General features: G+C 47.5%; 1 protein-coding gene across 1 annotated transcript in view; it reads right to left on the bottom strand.

Annotated features, from left to right (window-relative positions):
* Positions 1 to 530, bottom strand: part of LOC143958913 (uroplakin-3b-like) — a 32,077-nt gene extending 31,547 nt beyond the window's left edge. Inside the window, exon 1 of the mRNA XM_077467897.1 lies at positions 373 to 530. Coding sequence (XP_077324023.1) covers positions 373 to 427 — 55 coding nt within the window. The 5' untranslated portion in view covers positions 428 to 530. The remainder of the gene's footprint in view (positions 1 to 372) is intronic.
* Positions 531 to 16,950: the final 16,420 nt, after the last annotated feature.

The following is a 16,950-nucleotide window of genomic DNA, read 5'->3' as shown; positions in this document are numbered from 1 at the left end:
CGTTTTGGACTGTTGTTGTTAAGCCCCTGTTCATGACAGTCTCTAACAATGATTTTATGTAAGGCAGGGTCCACATCGATGCGCTGCGGGACACCGCATGTAATTCGCACAGGAACCGTGCAAATTACATGCAGCGTCTCTGGGGTGCAATTAGAGCCATGGATTTATATGGCTCAAATTGCAACGCATTTGCACCAAACTCGTGCAGGACCTTTCTTTTTGTCCGCACTAGAATCAAATCGCATGGGTGTTCACACCCATGCGATACAATTCTGCATATTGCACTGCATTTTGAAAACAAATTTCGTAAGTCCGTAAGTCCTAAATGGTTACTGCTAAAAATCCAACAGCAAGTTAGTAAACTTCACTTACCTGCTGCAACAGAAGATAAAGAAACAAGAAGCCATAACTTGATGCTTATGATCATTTTGATGTGGTCCTCTCTAAAATACTGGACGTGTTGAGGAACAGAATCAGTATGACAAGACTTTGGAAAGTGTGATTACAAGCTTCCCCCTAAGAAACACTCAATAACTAATGAGATGCTTTAGATAACTGCATTTTTCACATTTCTTATAATTCATCCCTAAGAAAACATGTTAGTCCTGTTTTTTACTATACAAAGCATTGTCTTAAGGAGACCCACAAGGGGCTAAGTGTAACCTATTATCCTCCCTGCCACTAAAATGTGACAAAACCAGTTCCAAGAACGTTGCTAGGGGAGGGGAAAAATACTTTATTTTTGTGTAGACATTTTAAAGTACACTCATTTTACACTAGCTAAAAAAAAGGAGGCTTTGCAACCTAAAAACTGTACAAAGCCAGCTACAAAGTATCATAAGAGTGCAGGCACAGGGCTTTTCAGGCAATGGTGACAGGAGATGGGTGAGGGCACCATGCACGGCAGGTGTGTCACTTAGGAGTGGCATGGATAAGTATGGAGAGAAAGTGGCCAATGTGTCACTATTTACTTTGTCTCCATCTGTTTCCTACTTATATTTTTAAAAGGAGGGCTAGAATGGGGATGCCGGGTAGTCGCTCACACCAAACCTATAGGCAGTTCCATTCAGCCATATAGTGAATTGGATTATACCGGTACTTGGTAATGAACAAAAACTAATGAAAATTTAAAAATTAATATAATTTTAATAAAGACACAAGACAAAATATCACTTAAAAAGAATACAGTAATATGCACATCACAGCTAGAGCTGTGATGTGCATATTACTGTATTCTTTTTAAGTGATATTTTAGTCCAATTCACTATATGGCTGAATGGAACTGCCTATGGGTTTGGTGTGAGCGACTACCCGGCATCCCCATTCTAGCCCTCCTTTTAAAATTGTAATTCCTAGATGATGGTACTTTATATGGTATTATAATGATATAGATCAGAGGCGATACTCATAATATGTTATTTGTTTCCTACTTATGTATTGTAACAGTTAAAAGTTTATTGCCTGCATATTGTATAAAAAAAAACTATATATTTTAAAGATTGACTTTTTTTTTTGACTACATATTATCAGATCACTTCTGTTTACACGATCACCTTACTATAATTGTATCCCCTAAAGGCCTGACACTATCAAACCGCACTACAATTATTCCCATGTTTTGCCACAGTACACCTGTTAATTTAATTTATTTTTTAATTGGCATGATATACATTGTTTGGATAAGCAGCACTTTTAATTGCCTTTTTTATTTTATGGCCATTAATAGTATTCATTTTGTTAGAAGAGTTAGGACCACACTTTACAGAGGGGCCTTGATAAAGCAGTGGGGTTTCCACATACTGTATGTTTGCAAATGTCTGCAACGAAAACCACTGTTTTCTAATGTAAATTGTTAGCCAATGCCATGTTTTATTTTTTTTTGCAGGCTAGCTGGCAAGTATGCTAGGAAAACTTTTATTTGTTAGTGCACACTGCTATTTTCCCAATGCTGTGCCACACTATGCCCTTGAATAAGAAGAACTTCAGCTTGAACAAATACTTAAATTGAATTGAACAAATACTTTAGCTGCTGACATTTAAAAAATTAGATACCTACCAGTGTCTGGGGTCCATGACTGTTTTCCCCTAGCTGGTTCTTTTTACCATCACCAGAGCCATCATCTTGTGGATCACCAGAGCCACCATCTTGGATACAGGAGTCAGCTGTGGTTTCCTGAGGAACCACAGCTACAGCGAGGGAAAGAAAGTATTTTATACCCTGCTGATTTTGTACTTTTGCCCACTGACAAAGAAATGATCAGTCTATAATTTAATGGTAGGTTTATTTTAACAGTGAGAGACAGAATAACAACAAAAAGATCCAGCAAAAATGCATTTCAAAAAAGTTATAAATTGATTTGCATTTTAATGAGTGAAATAAGTATTTTATCCCCTATCAATCAGCAATATTTCTGGCTCCCATGTGTCTTCTATACGGGTAATGAGCTGAGATAAGGAGCACTCTTTTAAAGGGAGTGCTGCTAATCTCAGCTTGTTACCTATATAAAAGATACCTGTTCACAGAAGCAATCAATGAGATTCCAATCTCTCGACCATGGTCAAAACCAAAGAGCTGTCCAGATGTCAGGAACAAGATTGTAGATCTAAACAAGACTGGAATGGGCTACAAGACCATACAAGACTGGAATGGGCAACAAAAATCATTTTTTGAAAGGCGTTTTCTGGATCTTTTTGTTGTTATTATGTCTCCCATTGTTAAATTGTTAAAATAAACCTACCAGTAAAATTATAGACTGATCATTTCTTTGTCAGTGGATAAATGTACAAAATCAGCAGAGGATCAAATACCTTTTTCCCTTACTGTAGGTTCCTAGTGCACATGTGCGAGTTCACACAGCATGTTAATACTCCCACAGCCTCCTGGGATATGTGACTTTTCCCAGATGGTTGCGGGGGGGGGGGGGGGGGGTAGATGGGTAAAGGGTGCCAATAAAAATCAATACTCACTACCCCCCCCCCCAAAAAAAACAAAAACAAATGTAACTCATGTACAGGCTGCGGTGAGGTAGTGAACCAGCAGGACTTCAATTTCTGAGTGACATTCCACTTTAAAGCGGGATTCCACCCTAAAGTGGAACCTCCGCTGATCGGAACCCCCCCCCTCCGGTGTCACAATTGACACCTTTCAGGGGGGAGGGGGGTGGAGATACCTGTCAAAGACAGGTATTTTCACCCACTTCCGGGCAAAGACTCCCACGGGAGTCTACGCCATTTCCTGCCCTGCCGCGCTGTCTGCTGGGACACACACGGGTCCCAGTGACAGCGCGGAGATCTCCTATTGCGCGGCTCGCGCATGCGCAGTAGGGAACCGGGAAGTGAAGCCGATTCGCTTTACTTCCTGATTCCCTCACCTCGAATGGCGGCGGCAGCAGCCGAGGCCCGATCGGTCGATCGGCCTCGGCTGCCAGCATCGCTGGAACCCGGGACAGGTGAGTGTCCATTTATTAAAAGTCAGCAGCTGTAGTATTTATAGCTGCTGGCTTTTAATATTTTTTTTTTTTTGGGCGGAATCCCTCTTTAAAGTGGTTAGAAACCCTTTAAAACCACTTTTTGCTACAGGTAAGCCTATAATACAGTATGTGCAGCTGCTGGCTTTTAAATTTTGCAGAGGCGGGCAGACCTCCACTTTAAGGCCTTATTCACACTGGAAATGATTTTATATGTGTGTTGGGGCATTTATGAATGCATATAAATGTATAAAATGATTTTAAATGTCAGAATTCACACTATGCTTAGAAACATTCTGTTTAGCTGTGTTTAGAATGTTTTCTTAGGGGCAGATTACATAAAGAAAAGAAACTGCACCAGAGAAAAAAGGGGCAAAAATTTGATATTTTGCATATGTCTAAATGCCTGTAAATGCAAATTTCAATAGAGAAGAACTTGATCTGGGAAGCAAAAAGTTTGTTAATACTTACCAGATCATTTCTCCCTCATTTATAAAAGCAAACACAGGAGATTAGTCTCCTAGGCTCCACTTGGCATCCTTTGCATCATTCTCTCTCACAGACATTTTGCTTCACTTAAAGCGGTAGTAAACCCGCATTTTTTATTTTATTTTTTTAAAACCTGCAAAGCAAAAGGCATAATGAGCTAGTATGCACCGCATACTAGCTCATTATGAAATACTTACCTTAGAACGAGGCCCCGACATCTCGCCCGATCCACGCCGAGGAAGCCGACATGCTCCCTCGGCGTCTCTTCCGGGTATCGCGGCTCCGGCGCTGTGAGTGGCCGGAGCCGCGATATCGTCACTCCCGCGCATGCGTGCGGGAGATTTAAATCCGGCCGGACGAGCGCTGCCGGATTTTCGCGGAGAGAACCCCCTTGTGCGCATGCGCCGCTGCAGTCAGCGGCGCATACCGAGGGGAATATCTCCTAAACCGTACAGGTTTAGGAGATATTTTTTTTACCTACAGGTAAGCCTTATTATAGGCTTTCCTGTAGGTAAAAGTTAAAAAAGTGGGTTTACTTCCACTTTAACTCTTTTCAGATCCCTCTTCATTGACCTCTGATTGTCCAGTCTCTGCAGCAGTATACTGTATATGCAAGCTATCAGTGCACCAATTCTCCTTGAGCAATAGCTTTTATTAAAAATATTAAAATGAAAAAAGTTGAACTCACATTTATTGGTATTTTTACATTGCTCATCATTGTATATCTCTCATTTCAAGCTTGTTTATATCTTCCTTTTCTCTCACTGTTGCTCTGGGCAGACTCTGTAATCAAAAAGCTCCTGACTATGGATGAGCTTCGAGTTTGAGTCGAACCCATGTTCGACTCGAACATCGTCTGTATACCTAAAGCACCTAAAGCTTACCTGAATACAATTGCTGGTGTTCTCATACAAATAAAGGCAGGGAGCTGCAGTATTTTGATTTAGTGTCCTTTGTACAGTGTACACCTAAAGCTTACCTAGATACAATTGCTAGTGTTCCCATACAAATACAGGCAGGGAGCTGCAGTATTTTGTTTTAGTGCCCTGTGCACAGTGTGCACCTAAAGCTTACCTGAATACAATTGCCGGTGTTCTCATATAAATACAGGCAGGGAGCTGCAGTATTTTGTTGTAGTGCCCTGTGCACAGTGTGCACCTAAAGCTTACCTGAATACAATTGCCGGTGTTCTCATACAAATACAGGCAGGGAGATGCAGTATTTTGTTTTAGTGCCCTGTGCACAGTGTGCACCTAAAGCTTACCTGAATACAATTGCCAGTGTTCTCATACAAATACAGGCAGGGAGATGCAGTATTTTGTTTTAGTGTCCTTTGCACAGTGTGCACCTAAAGCTTACCTGAATACAATTGCCAGTGTTCACATACAAATACACGGTGCATCCTCATCAGCAAGTGGCCGCGGGACACGCTTGTCCTTTTTTTCGGCAGCTGACCGTGTTGAGCCACAACATGCCAAAGACTTGGTAGAGTGGATGACCAAGCCATCCTCATCCTCTCTCACACAGGCTCAGGGTCTGGAAAAGCAGCTGTCAATACGGCCTCTTCCCTCGGCTCAATGACATCAGTCACTCCTTCCCTAGCCCCACCATGTCCTCCTGAGGAGTCGAACTGTTTGACCACAGTGTTGGGTACATGCTCCAGGAGGATGCCCAGTGTTTTGAAGGCTCTGATGATGATACGTAGCTAGAAGAAGGCAGTAATGTGAGCCCAGAGAGAGGAGGTGCCCAAGAAGGACAGCAATCTGGCAGTCATGTTCCCCCAGCTGCAGCATACTGCCAGATTTGCTCCACTGATGAGGAGGGAGGGGATGATGAGGTCACTGACTCCATGTGGGTGCCTGATAGGAGAGAGGAGGAAGAGGAGGCACATCTCCAATGAGGCAGGATGCCCTCCAGGGGCCAGCTTAAAGGCAGCACACCACAGAGCTCCGCATGTGCAGGGCACTGCTGTCTTCTTTGGTGTGGGCCTTTTTTGAGACGAGTGCATCAGATCGCACAGCTGCTATTTGCAACATATGTCTCAAGAGTATCTCCCGTGGCCAAAACATCAGCCGCTTGGGCTACCACATGCTAGACCAGACATATATTGACCTGCCATGCAGTTTGTTGGCAAGCGTACCTAAAAGACCCACACCAAAGAACAAAGGGGACCTCTCCTTGCTCCTCATCAACTGGGATCTCCAACCCCACTATACCTTCAGTCCTCTGAAACCTACACTGAGAGGAATGAAGGTGTAGAATTAGGTGTGTCACAGCCAAGTACTTGCGGGCAATCTGCTATCGGTACACCGACGTCAGATTGTACCAGGCAAATTTCCCTGCCCCAGCTGCTGCACCACCGAAATAAGTTCACTCCCAGCCATCCACATGCCCAGCAGTTGAATGCTAGCTTGGCTAAATTGCTAGCAATTCAACTGTCTCCCCCCGTGAGTTTGTGGAATGTGCGGTTCCTCTGTGGCAGGTTCCCAAATGCCACTTTTTCTCACGGAAGGCGATTACGGCTCTCTACTGGCATGTGGAAGGCAATGTCTTGGCCTCACTGGACAGGGCAGTCAGTGGTAAGGTACATATTACCTCTGACTCATGGTGCAGCAGGCATGGACAGGGACGTTACCTATCTTTCCCTGTGCATTGGGTGACTCTGCTGGCAGCTGGGAAGGATGATCGTTGTGCTGAGGAAGGAGGACAAACGTTCTAACGAAGGTAAATTCTTAACTTTGGTACATCATTGGCCTACACTGCTTCAAGAACGAGCCCTATATTGGGATAAGATCATAAGACATTAGGCTGACATTAGTGTTTTTATCTTGTGTATTGTCTTTACAGAAAATATGAATCACTTTAAGGACCCAGAATTTATGGCCCATTTCATTGACAAGTACAGGGAGATGCAGAATTTTTGGGAGGTGAAACACAGTTTATATTATAATAAACAAGCTAGGAAGTCAACGCTGGAGAAACTTCTGGAATTTGTGAAGACTCGGGGTCCCAGATGCAACCATCCAGTTCTTGGAAAAGAAAATTGGGATCTTGAGGAACATGTATAAGAAGGAGCATAATAAGATCCAGAAACCACTCCGATCAGGAGCATCAGCAGTGCAAGTGTATGTCCCCAGGCTGTGGTACTTCAACAAACTCCAGTTTCTGGATGACCAGACTGAAGGCAGGGAATCTCTTTCTACCATTCCCTGTAGCCTTCCCTCCACCCTTCCCTCAACCCCAGCAGAGGCTGATGATGAACAACCTGGGCCTTCCATCCTGGAAGAAATGGATGCGCCCAGCTGGAGCCAGGTATATTAATTTTAGACATATTTATTTAATTTTGAAAAGCACAAGAAAAGCTAGCCCAGGGCTAGCTTGTCTTGTGATTTTCACATTGCCTTTTTATGCATTGAGATCTCTTTTATTGTCACATGTTGATGTGAATAAATCCAATTTTTTAAGTTTGACCTGCACTATCGGAATCTTTCAGTTTTTTTTCTGCATCTCTTTTCCCCATACACTGAATTCTACCGATGGTACTGTGAGCCTCCAGTCCTGATGTCCGTTGATCAGCATGGGAGTTGTCATCATCCTTTACATCTGGTTTCGGTCCTGGAGTCCGCCTTACCTTAGCGCAGGAGGTTGAGCGCTATAAGCCTGTATGACACACCACTGTAGGGTGGCTGTGTCCAACGGATTTGGTAAGAGTACCTCATTATTTGCTTACTGTGACACCGTCTGTGAAGTCTACTTCTGGCAAGTCTGTTCGAGTGTCGGCGTTTGACTACATAGAGACTCCTATAGACATCCATTGAACATTTGGCACTTTATGGGACACTTTATTCACTCTTGGGAGTAGTTGCACACCGATGCAATTACCCCTCTTATGCATTCATTATATTTATTTCGTTTTTGTTGCAATGTTTATTATTGCTTTTTATACACTTGAGAGTTTTGGTATGTATATGCTTTTACTTTAATTCATACAAGATTTTAGCGCCACAATTTTTTGTTTGTATATGAACTGACTGAGATTTGACCCATTTATAGGGCTTAAGCCCTAGAACACAATGCACCAGTTTCCCTGTATCTAAAATGGTGCTGAAATTATTACATTGGAATGTTGTGCTTTGGTGAACTGAAGAACTCACACACATGGGCGTCCACAGAACTTTTTCCAAGGGGGGGGGGGGGGCATCATTTCAAGGCCACTCATGCTCTTCCCCTTTTTGGCAATCTCATGAAAATCTTTCCACTGGTAATACGTATGTGTTATATAACAGATAATTCATCTTTACTTTGTATTGGAAGTTACTCTGGCGACTGCATTCCATGCCCATATAGCCTAGAGAATGTACATCTTTTTACATTGCAATACATCTGTTGTGGCCATATTTTTATCTCATATTGTCACTGTATAGGCCGTTTTCATCAAGATAAAAATATGGCAACAACAGATGTATTGCAATGTAAAAAGATGTACATTCTCTAGGCTATATGGGCATGGTACACAGCCACCTGAGTAACTTTGCGGACGCCCATGCTTTCAAATACCAGCCCTGGAAAAAATTTCATACCAGCCTCACAGCATTATTATACCAGCCCAACAGCATAACGTCATTATTTTCTTGTTCATGAAAGGGAAAAACCATACATTTTAAAGCACATTTGATGAAGAGAGTATTAGATATGAAATCACATAGGGCTTTATATATATATATATATATATATATATATATATATATATATATATATATATATATATTCAAATTCCAGTTAATAGTGGTAAGTGATCAATCATCAAGGGGGACCCCAGAAACTCAGAACGTGGGGGGGGGCACCTTCTGGCCTGGCGGTGCTTTCAGTCTGACTTCTCCCATGACCCCCATCCTGGCGGTGCTCCCACTCTTGACTCCTCTCCAGACTCCCTCAGAGACTGCAGACATGCTACAGGAGATGGACAGAGACTGCAGACTTGATGCAAGAGCTCAATGCAGCCTCACCAGTGCCCATCAAATTCAGCCTCACTGTGCCCACCAATGCAGCCTCACTGTGCCCACCAAATGCAGCCTCACTGTGCCCATCAAATGCAGCCTCACTGTGTCCATCAAATGCAGCTTTACTGTGCTGTGAATGCAGTCTCACTGTGCCCATCATTGCAGCCCCTCCTGTGCCCCATATCCCAGTCTGCAGTCCCTGTCTGTGGGAAGGTGTGTTGTTGATGCTCAGTACAGTACCTTGCATGCCAGCAGGATATCCATGACGGCCAGCAGCAGGCAGGGTCTGTTTTCGTTTTGGATGGGGGCGGTGCTCCTTCCAGAGGATCTGTCTGCTGTGAGATGGAGTGGTCCCTGGCCACCTGCACCTTCAGTCGTCCTCATTTTCCGGCCCCAGTCAGCCTGTCCTCTGGTCCTGGGGAAGTGGAGAGCACTGAGTGGGAGTTGGAGAGAAGGGGGAGCAAAGAGTACTGGCGGAGTTGGAGAACACATGGGTGGGGGCAAAGAGTGATAGGGAGTGGAGATCACAGGGTTGGGGAGCGGAGAGTGCTGGGGGGGGAACTTGAGAGTACTGGGGGGGCCAACAAGAACAGGGGTAGAGAGCACGGTAGGCTGAGAGCACTGGGGGCGCTAAGAGTGTGGGGTGGTGGAGAGCACTGGGGGGGCTAAGAGTGTGGGGTGGTGAAGAGCACTGGGGGGGAAGAAAAACAGGGGTGGAGAGCACGGGGCTGGAGAGTACTGGGGGTACAAAGAGCAGGGGGGAGTGGTGAGCAATGGGGGGAGCTTGAGAGCACCAGTGGGGCCCAGAAAGAACAGGGGTGGAAAGCACGGGGGACTGGAGAGCACTATGGGGGGTGGAGAGCACATGGGTGGGGGCAAAATGCAGGGGGAGTGGAGAGTACAGGGGTGGGGAGTGGAGAGTGCTGGGGGGGAACCAAAAAGAACAGGGGTGGAGAGCACGGAGGGTAGAGAGCACTGGGGGAACTGAAGAGCACCAGGGGGGCAAAAAGAACAGGGGTAGGGAGAATATGGGGCTGGAGAGCACTGGGGTGAGGGCTGGAGAGTGATGGGAAGAGCTGAAGAGCACTGGGGGGGAGAAAGAACAGGGGGGAGAGTACTGGGGGGAGAGCACTGGGGGGAGAGCACTGGGGGGAAGAACAGGGGGAGAGAGGAGAGCACTGGGGGGGAAAGAACAGGGGGGAGAGCACTGGGGGGAAAACAGGGGAGAGAGCACTGGGGAGGAGAACGGGGGGAGAGCACGGAGGGGAGAGGACTGGGGGGAGAGGAGAGCACTGTGGGGGGGAGAACAGGGGGGAAGCACTGGGCGGAGTGGAGAGCACTGGGGGGAACAGGGGGGAGAGCACTGGGGGGGGGAGCACTGGGATGGTGGCTAGAGAAGGATGGGGAGAGCTGGAGAGCAGCAAGAACAGGGGAGGAGAAAACTGGGGGGGGGGGCAGGAGAGTGTGGTGGTGGAGGAGAGCACTGTGGGGGGGGGCAGGAGAGTGTGGTGGAGGAGAGCACTGGAGGGGGTGGCAGGAGAGTGTGGTGGTGGAGGAGACCACTGGGGGGCAGGAGAGTGCGACGGTGGAGGAGAGCACTGGGTGGGGCAGGAGAGTGTGGTGGTGGAGGAGAGCACTGGAGGGGGTGGCAGGAGAGTGTGGTGGTGGAGGAGACCACTGGGGGGGAGCAGGAGAGTGTGGCGGTGGAGGAGAGCACTGGGGGGGGCAGGAGAGTGTGGTGGTGGAGGAGAGCACTGGAGGGGGTGGCAGGAGAGTGTGGTGGTGGAGGAGACCACTGGGGGGCGTGGCAGGAGAGTGCGGTGGTGGAGGAGAGCGCGGTGGGGGAGGAGAGCACTGGGGGGAGGAGAGTGCGGTGGTGGAGGAGAGCACTGGGGGGGGCAGGAGAGTGCGGTGGTGGAAGAGAGCACAGGGGGGGGGGGCAGGAGAGTGTGGTGGTGGAGGAGAGCACTGGGGGGGGGGCAGGAGAGTGTGGTGGTGGAGGAGAGCACTGCGGGGGCAGGAGAGTGCGGTGGTGGAAGAGAGCACTGGGGGGGCAGGAGAGTGCGGTGGTGGAAGAGAGCACTGGGGGGGCAGGAGAGTGCGGTGGTGGAGGAGAGCACTGAGGGGGGGGGCAGGAGAGTGTGGTGGTGGAGGAGAGCACTGAGGGGCAGGAGAGTGCGGTGGTGGAAGAGAGCACTGGGGGGGGCAAGAGAGTGTGGTGGTGGAGGAGAGCACTGGGGGGGCAGGAGAGTGCGGTGGTGGAAGAGAGCACTGGGGGGGGCAGGAGAGTGCGGTGGTGGAGGAGAGCACTGGGGGGGGCAGGAGAGTGCGGTGGTGGAAGAGAGCACTGGGGGGGCAGGAGAGTGCGGTGGTGAAGGAGAGCACTGCAGCCCCCCCCCCCCCCCCTCGATCCTCCTATCCAGGCACTGTGGCACAGATGGGCATCTACTCCTCTGGATCACAGCGCTGGATGGCTGTGTTCGGCGGCCGCTCTAACACAGTCCCGCCCCTCCAGACCGCCTCATGTGATAGGCGGAACGTGATTCTCTCTACTATCATACGAGCTGGTCTGGGGGGGCGGGACTGTGTTACAGAGCGGCCGCCGAACACAGAGGCAGTGCTGTGATCCAGAGGAGAGAGCGGAGGATGCAGCCGCCAGCGGACTCAGAAAAAAAAAGGCAGCATGGCAGCGGCGGCAACACCTTGGGGATTCCAGGGGGGGGCACTTGACCCCCCTTGCCCCCTGCTGCGGACACCCATGCTCACACATGCCTTTTGAGGTTTTTCTGGGGAAGTGAAAAAGCATATTATGAGGGTTGCTTTTTATTGTTTTCTATGGGACAAACACAAAATCTGCTGCATATGCTCTAAATGTAAACCAAAGACTTCAAATATATGCTGAAGTACTTGTAAGTGCATCTGCATTTATCAGTTTCCCTTAGTTCCCCCTAAAAAAAACTCCCAAATCCCATAAGTAAAGTCTACCCCATGTAATTTCCTATGATGGGGACAATGCTGCTAGTTTTGTCCCTCATGTAGGCTGTGACTGCCTGCACTACAGTGTGATGAAAATATATTGCAGGGGGAGTAAATATCAGCATCATCACTACAAATTCATAAGCCTGCAGCTTGTCAATCAGCAGCTGGTGTCCTGCCCGCTACTTTCTGGTTTGTCAGAACTGACTTTTCTGCTAAAACCCTTCAACTTCTATCTAACCTCCTCTATCGAGGAGGAGTGTGTAAGACCCAAATTAAAGCGGATTGGCTGACTCAAGGGTGGTAAAATAAGTTTTTTAATTTGTTATTATTAAGGTTCTTGCATTGCAGTAAATTAATTTGAGACCTATTTGGACTGCCACACAGAAGCCCTTAGATGTACTGTAATTATAGTTCCCATTCATATCTCATATCTGGATATGTTATTATTGGTTTAGGAGGTAAACCTGTCTTCACTTAAAATCCCTAGTCCATTGTGGTAACCTCTCTTGCAAAAGGTTGAATGTCAAAAGTCAAAACGGGTTTACTAAAGTTAAGAGCTACTGCTTTAGAAAATAACTACAAGTGGGTAAGCATGAGATGTCTAATCAGATAATAGTTGCCTCTAGGAAATCATGGACCTTAACTACCCTAATGAACATTGCTTCAAATACTGTGTTGTTTTTCTGAAACATGCTTAACCTGTTTGACATGAACTAAGATAAATTTGTCATTCCACAACTATGCACGGTAGCAGGGAGAGGCTCACGCAAAAGATAAAATATGCTTTACAGCAATGCTCTAGATATCTGCATTGACATTAGAGATACGTTCATCTGAGAAATGGGGGCCATAGAAAGAACCATTGCCTGCAGGCAAATGAATAGGTGAGCAATAAGCAATGATGTCTGATTAAGAGGAGGTCTACTTTGGCCTGCTTGGATAACACAGAGGTCTATGATAATGTGTATATAACCAAAAAATACAGTGGTCTTGAAATGGCTATCTCTAGTACCTCATTTCCACATCAGTCTGTCATCATATTTCTAATAAATAAAAATACCCAATTAATATTTCAATAATACATACAGTGTAAACCCATATAAAATGAAAAGTTATAAAAGTAAAAACAAACATATAAAGTGCATACATGGGCGTACAGTACCTAGAGCATTTAGCACCTGGGGTGGATCCTATATCTGGCACCCCCCCCCCCCCTTCACTGATAATGCCTGAATGCACTCAGCCCCCCTCACAATTGTACGCACTCAGCCCCTTCGTCACACCTCTACACACTCAGTCCCCCTCACACCTCTACGCACTTAGTCCCCTCACACCTCTATGCACTCAGCCCCCTCACACCTTTACACACTGAGCCCCCTCACACCTCTACGCACTTAGTCCCCCTCAAACCTCTACACGCTTAGTCCCCCTCACACCTCTATGCACTCAGCCCCCTCACACCTCTACACACTCAGCCCCCTCACACATCTACGCACTCAGCCCCCCTCACACATCTACTCACTCAGCCCCCCTCACACATCTGCACACTCAGCCCCCCCTCACACGTTTGCTCACTCAGCTCCCTCATGTCCACACACTCAGCCCCCCAAAACATATCTACGCACTCAGCCCTCCCACATCTCTATGCACTCAGTCCCCTCACACTTCTACGCACTCAGTCTCTCTCACAACTTCACGCACTCAGTCCCCTCACATGTATATGCACTCAGCCCCCCTCACACATCTGCACATTCAGCCCCCCTCACGCGTCTTCACAATCAGCCCCCAACACACGTCTACGCACTCAGCCCCCCAACACACCCGTAGACACTCAGCTGCCCCCCACACACATGTACACACTCAGCTCCCCCCACACACACAAACCTGTACACACTCAGCTCCCCCACACACACACAAACCTGTACACACTCAGCTGCCCCCCCCCACACACCTGTACACACTCAGCTCCCCCCCACACACACAGCTGTACACACTCAGCTGCCCCCCCAACCACACACACACCTGTACACACTCAGCTCCCCACCCCCCCACACACACCTGTACACACTCAGCTCCCCACTCTCTCAGACACACACAACTGTACACACTAATCTCCGCACCCCCCCCCCCCACACACACACCTGTATACATTCCGCTGTCTCTGTCTCTCACCTCTACCTAACAGTCTCCTACCTTCACTTGTACTCACAGCCCCCACTTCTAAGGTGGACTTCCTAGTCCCAGGTCCCTTTTCTACATGTCCCTGTGAGACATTAGAGGAGCTGCCATACAAAATATAGTACACACGAGGGATGCACATGTGGGAAGCAGCCAGAGGTGGCAGTAAAGAGCCCGACTGTGAGCTGAATAACACATCGGAGCAGCCACTGCTGACACGCATGAATATAGAGAGCCATCGACAGCCACAGAGCACCCTCCTGCCTTGTCCCATCCCTGATACCTGGCCTGACACCCCCCCAAAGTGTGGCACCTTGACCCCCCCATAGGTACCCCACTGATTGTATAAAATCCAGATACTTTCGGGTCCCATTTTTTCTTTTCAAATTCACTGTGTGACAACTGTGTTTAATATGTAATTTTGTCCATTTGGGAAGCAGTTGAACATATCTTATACACAGGGCTGTCATCAGGGGGGTACAGCAAGTACACATGTAAGGGGCCCATGAAGGGGCCTGGACCATGGGTCACAACCCAGGCCTTTTTCATCACGAAACAGCTACCATCAGAGGTGGAGAGGTGGGCCGATCCCACGTGTGTGCAGGTTTGGCATGCTTTTATGCGCTGTACGGGATGGGGTGAGGTCAGGTGCCAGGTCAGAGGTCCCAAGGGAGGAGAACATCAGGGGGAGGAGCACCACCTGCTCCTTTGTTTGTGCAGGTCGGAGGGCCCCATGGAGGAGGAGGTCAGGTGGAGGAGCCCCCCTTTTTTGTGCATGCAGGTCTGGGCCTGCTGTCACAGTCAGGCAGGCTCCGCTGAGGTACCAGTCCCACCTGCGACACTCCCTCCCACCTTTCCGGGCTGCCCCCCTTTGACACTCCCTCCCACCTGCCCCCCTGCCCCATCTGTGACACTCCTTCCCACCTGTCCCACTGCCCCCAACCTGTGACACTGCCTCTCCCCTGCCCCACTGTCCCCCACCTGAGACACTGCCTCTAATCTGGGATGCTGCCCCCATTCCCTGACACTTCCCCCTCCTGTCCTGCTACCAACCTCCTGTCCCTCTGACCTCCTCCCATGAAACCTCCCCCTCCAGTTCCGCTGCACCCCTTTCATCTGGCTGCCCCCTCCTGTCACGTTACTCTTCTCCTGTGACACTCCCCCCTCCTGTCCCACTTCCCCTCCTAACCCACTGCCCCCCCCCCCCTGCAGGAGGAGGAGGAGATGGGACTGGAGGAGGAGGACATGGGATGGAGAACATTTGACTGAAGGAGGAGGACATGGGATGGAGGAGATAGGCTTGCAGGAGGACGAAGAGGACATGGGATGGAGAAGGAGGAGGACGTGGAATGGCCAGTGGGCAGATGGGACAGCCAGCGGTTGGGCCCAGGGAAATGTTGGCGGCCAGGCCCTGGGGGGGGGCTAAAGCTGTGTAAGGAGCCCCACAATTTCTGATGGCTGCCCTGCTTATACATATAAAAAATATTGGCATTGCAAAGCTAGTATCAGCCACTTCATACCCCATTGTCTGCTCTAAATGTATGCTGGCAAAACCAGTTTAACTGGCAATACACCTAAACATTTTTCAGAAGACATTGCAAACATTTCTTAAAATGCTTGCCCTGCTTCAAACGACTATCCAATTAACCACTAACTTCAACTTGGGCATCTTTGCTTCCTGCTGCATATTACGCAATTTTCCTAACATACTATCCATAAACCTATGCGTATAAATAAACTGGATATGAAAAAACACAAATGAAACAATACTAACAATTTCCTCAGCACATGGACCCCTTTATGATTCCCACACTGTGTAAACCACATCATAAACAGCTTATTTCAGCTTTTAAAAGCTCTGTGGGGTAACATAGAAAAAAAAATCTTTGGTTCTTTAAACAGAAGATGACTTTAGCTACCATTGAAGGAGCCACTGTCATCTAGATCTCCTCTATTAGATACAAAGGTGACACTTAAAGGAGAAGTATAGCCAAAGCTTGTTTGGCTGTACTTCCTGTGACTCAGTTTCAGCAGAGAGTGTACTGAAGTCTGCTCTCTGCTGACATCACCTATACCAGTCCAGGCACTGAGACATCCCTGAGACATCCCGACCATGGAGTCTGGATTGACACCCGGCTTAGCATCTCAGCGAGATGCTGAGAGCCTGAGACGGCTGCTATTCTCCCTCCACAGCTGAGCATTTCAATGTTGACAGTCTACAGCTCTCTGCTCACGGAGCTCTGAAAAACAAGCGACCGGTGGTGTTTGATCACTTGGTTCTCAGTGCAGAGGCACAGAGGGACAGATGCAGCATCGGTCCCATGCTACATCCACCTAGGTAAGTATAATTCTGCGGGAAAAAAAATTGAATTCTCTTTTAAGCTGGGTCCACACGTTCATTTTTTTTCTCATCAAATTTGTATATTATTTTTTAAATATAACAAAGATTGAGAGATTGAGTACATACAAGGATGGTGGTACAATATTAAAATAGCAATAAAGCTAAAAATATCTATGAACGGATGAGTACATAACGATGTAAAAATGTAATAAGTAGTGCAACAAATAAACCAAAAAAGTATTACACGAGTAAGCTACTGACTATTGGTTCATTTTGCAAGAGCAGTAATAAAGAGATCAATCCAATAGGTACAGTATACAGGCATATCCCACTTTTAAGTACACAATGTGGTTTATTTACTAAAGCTGGAAAGTACAAAATCAGGCTCACTTCTGCATAGAAACCAATAAGCTTCTGACCCCAGCTTGTTCAATTAAACTTTGGTAATAAAACCTGGAAGTTCATTGTTTTCTATGCAGAAGTGAGCCTGATTTTG

This window comes from Lithobates pipiens, unplaced genomic scaffold (assembly GCF_037356315.1).
Source record: "Lithobates pipiens isolate NorthernLeopardFrog02 unplaced genomic scaffold, aLitPip1_a1.2 Scaffold_64, whole genome shotgun sequence".
NCBI classification, from domain to species: Eukaryota; Metazoa; Chordata; class Amphibia; order Anura; family Ranidae; genus Lithobates; species Lithobates pipiens.
The sequence above is the reverse complement of the archived record's forward strand: the minus strand, read 5'-3'. Positions and strand labels throughout refer to the sequence as shown.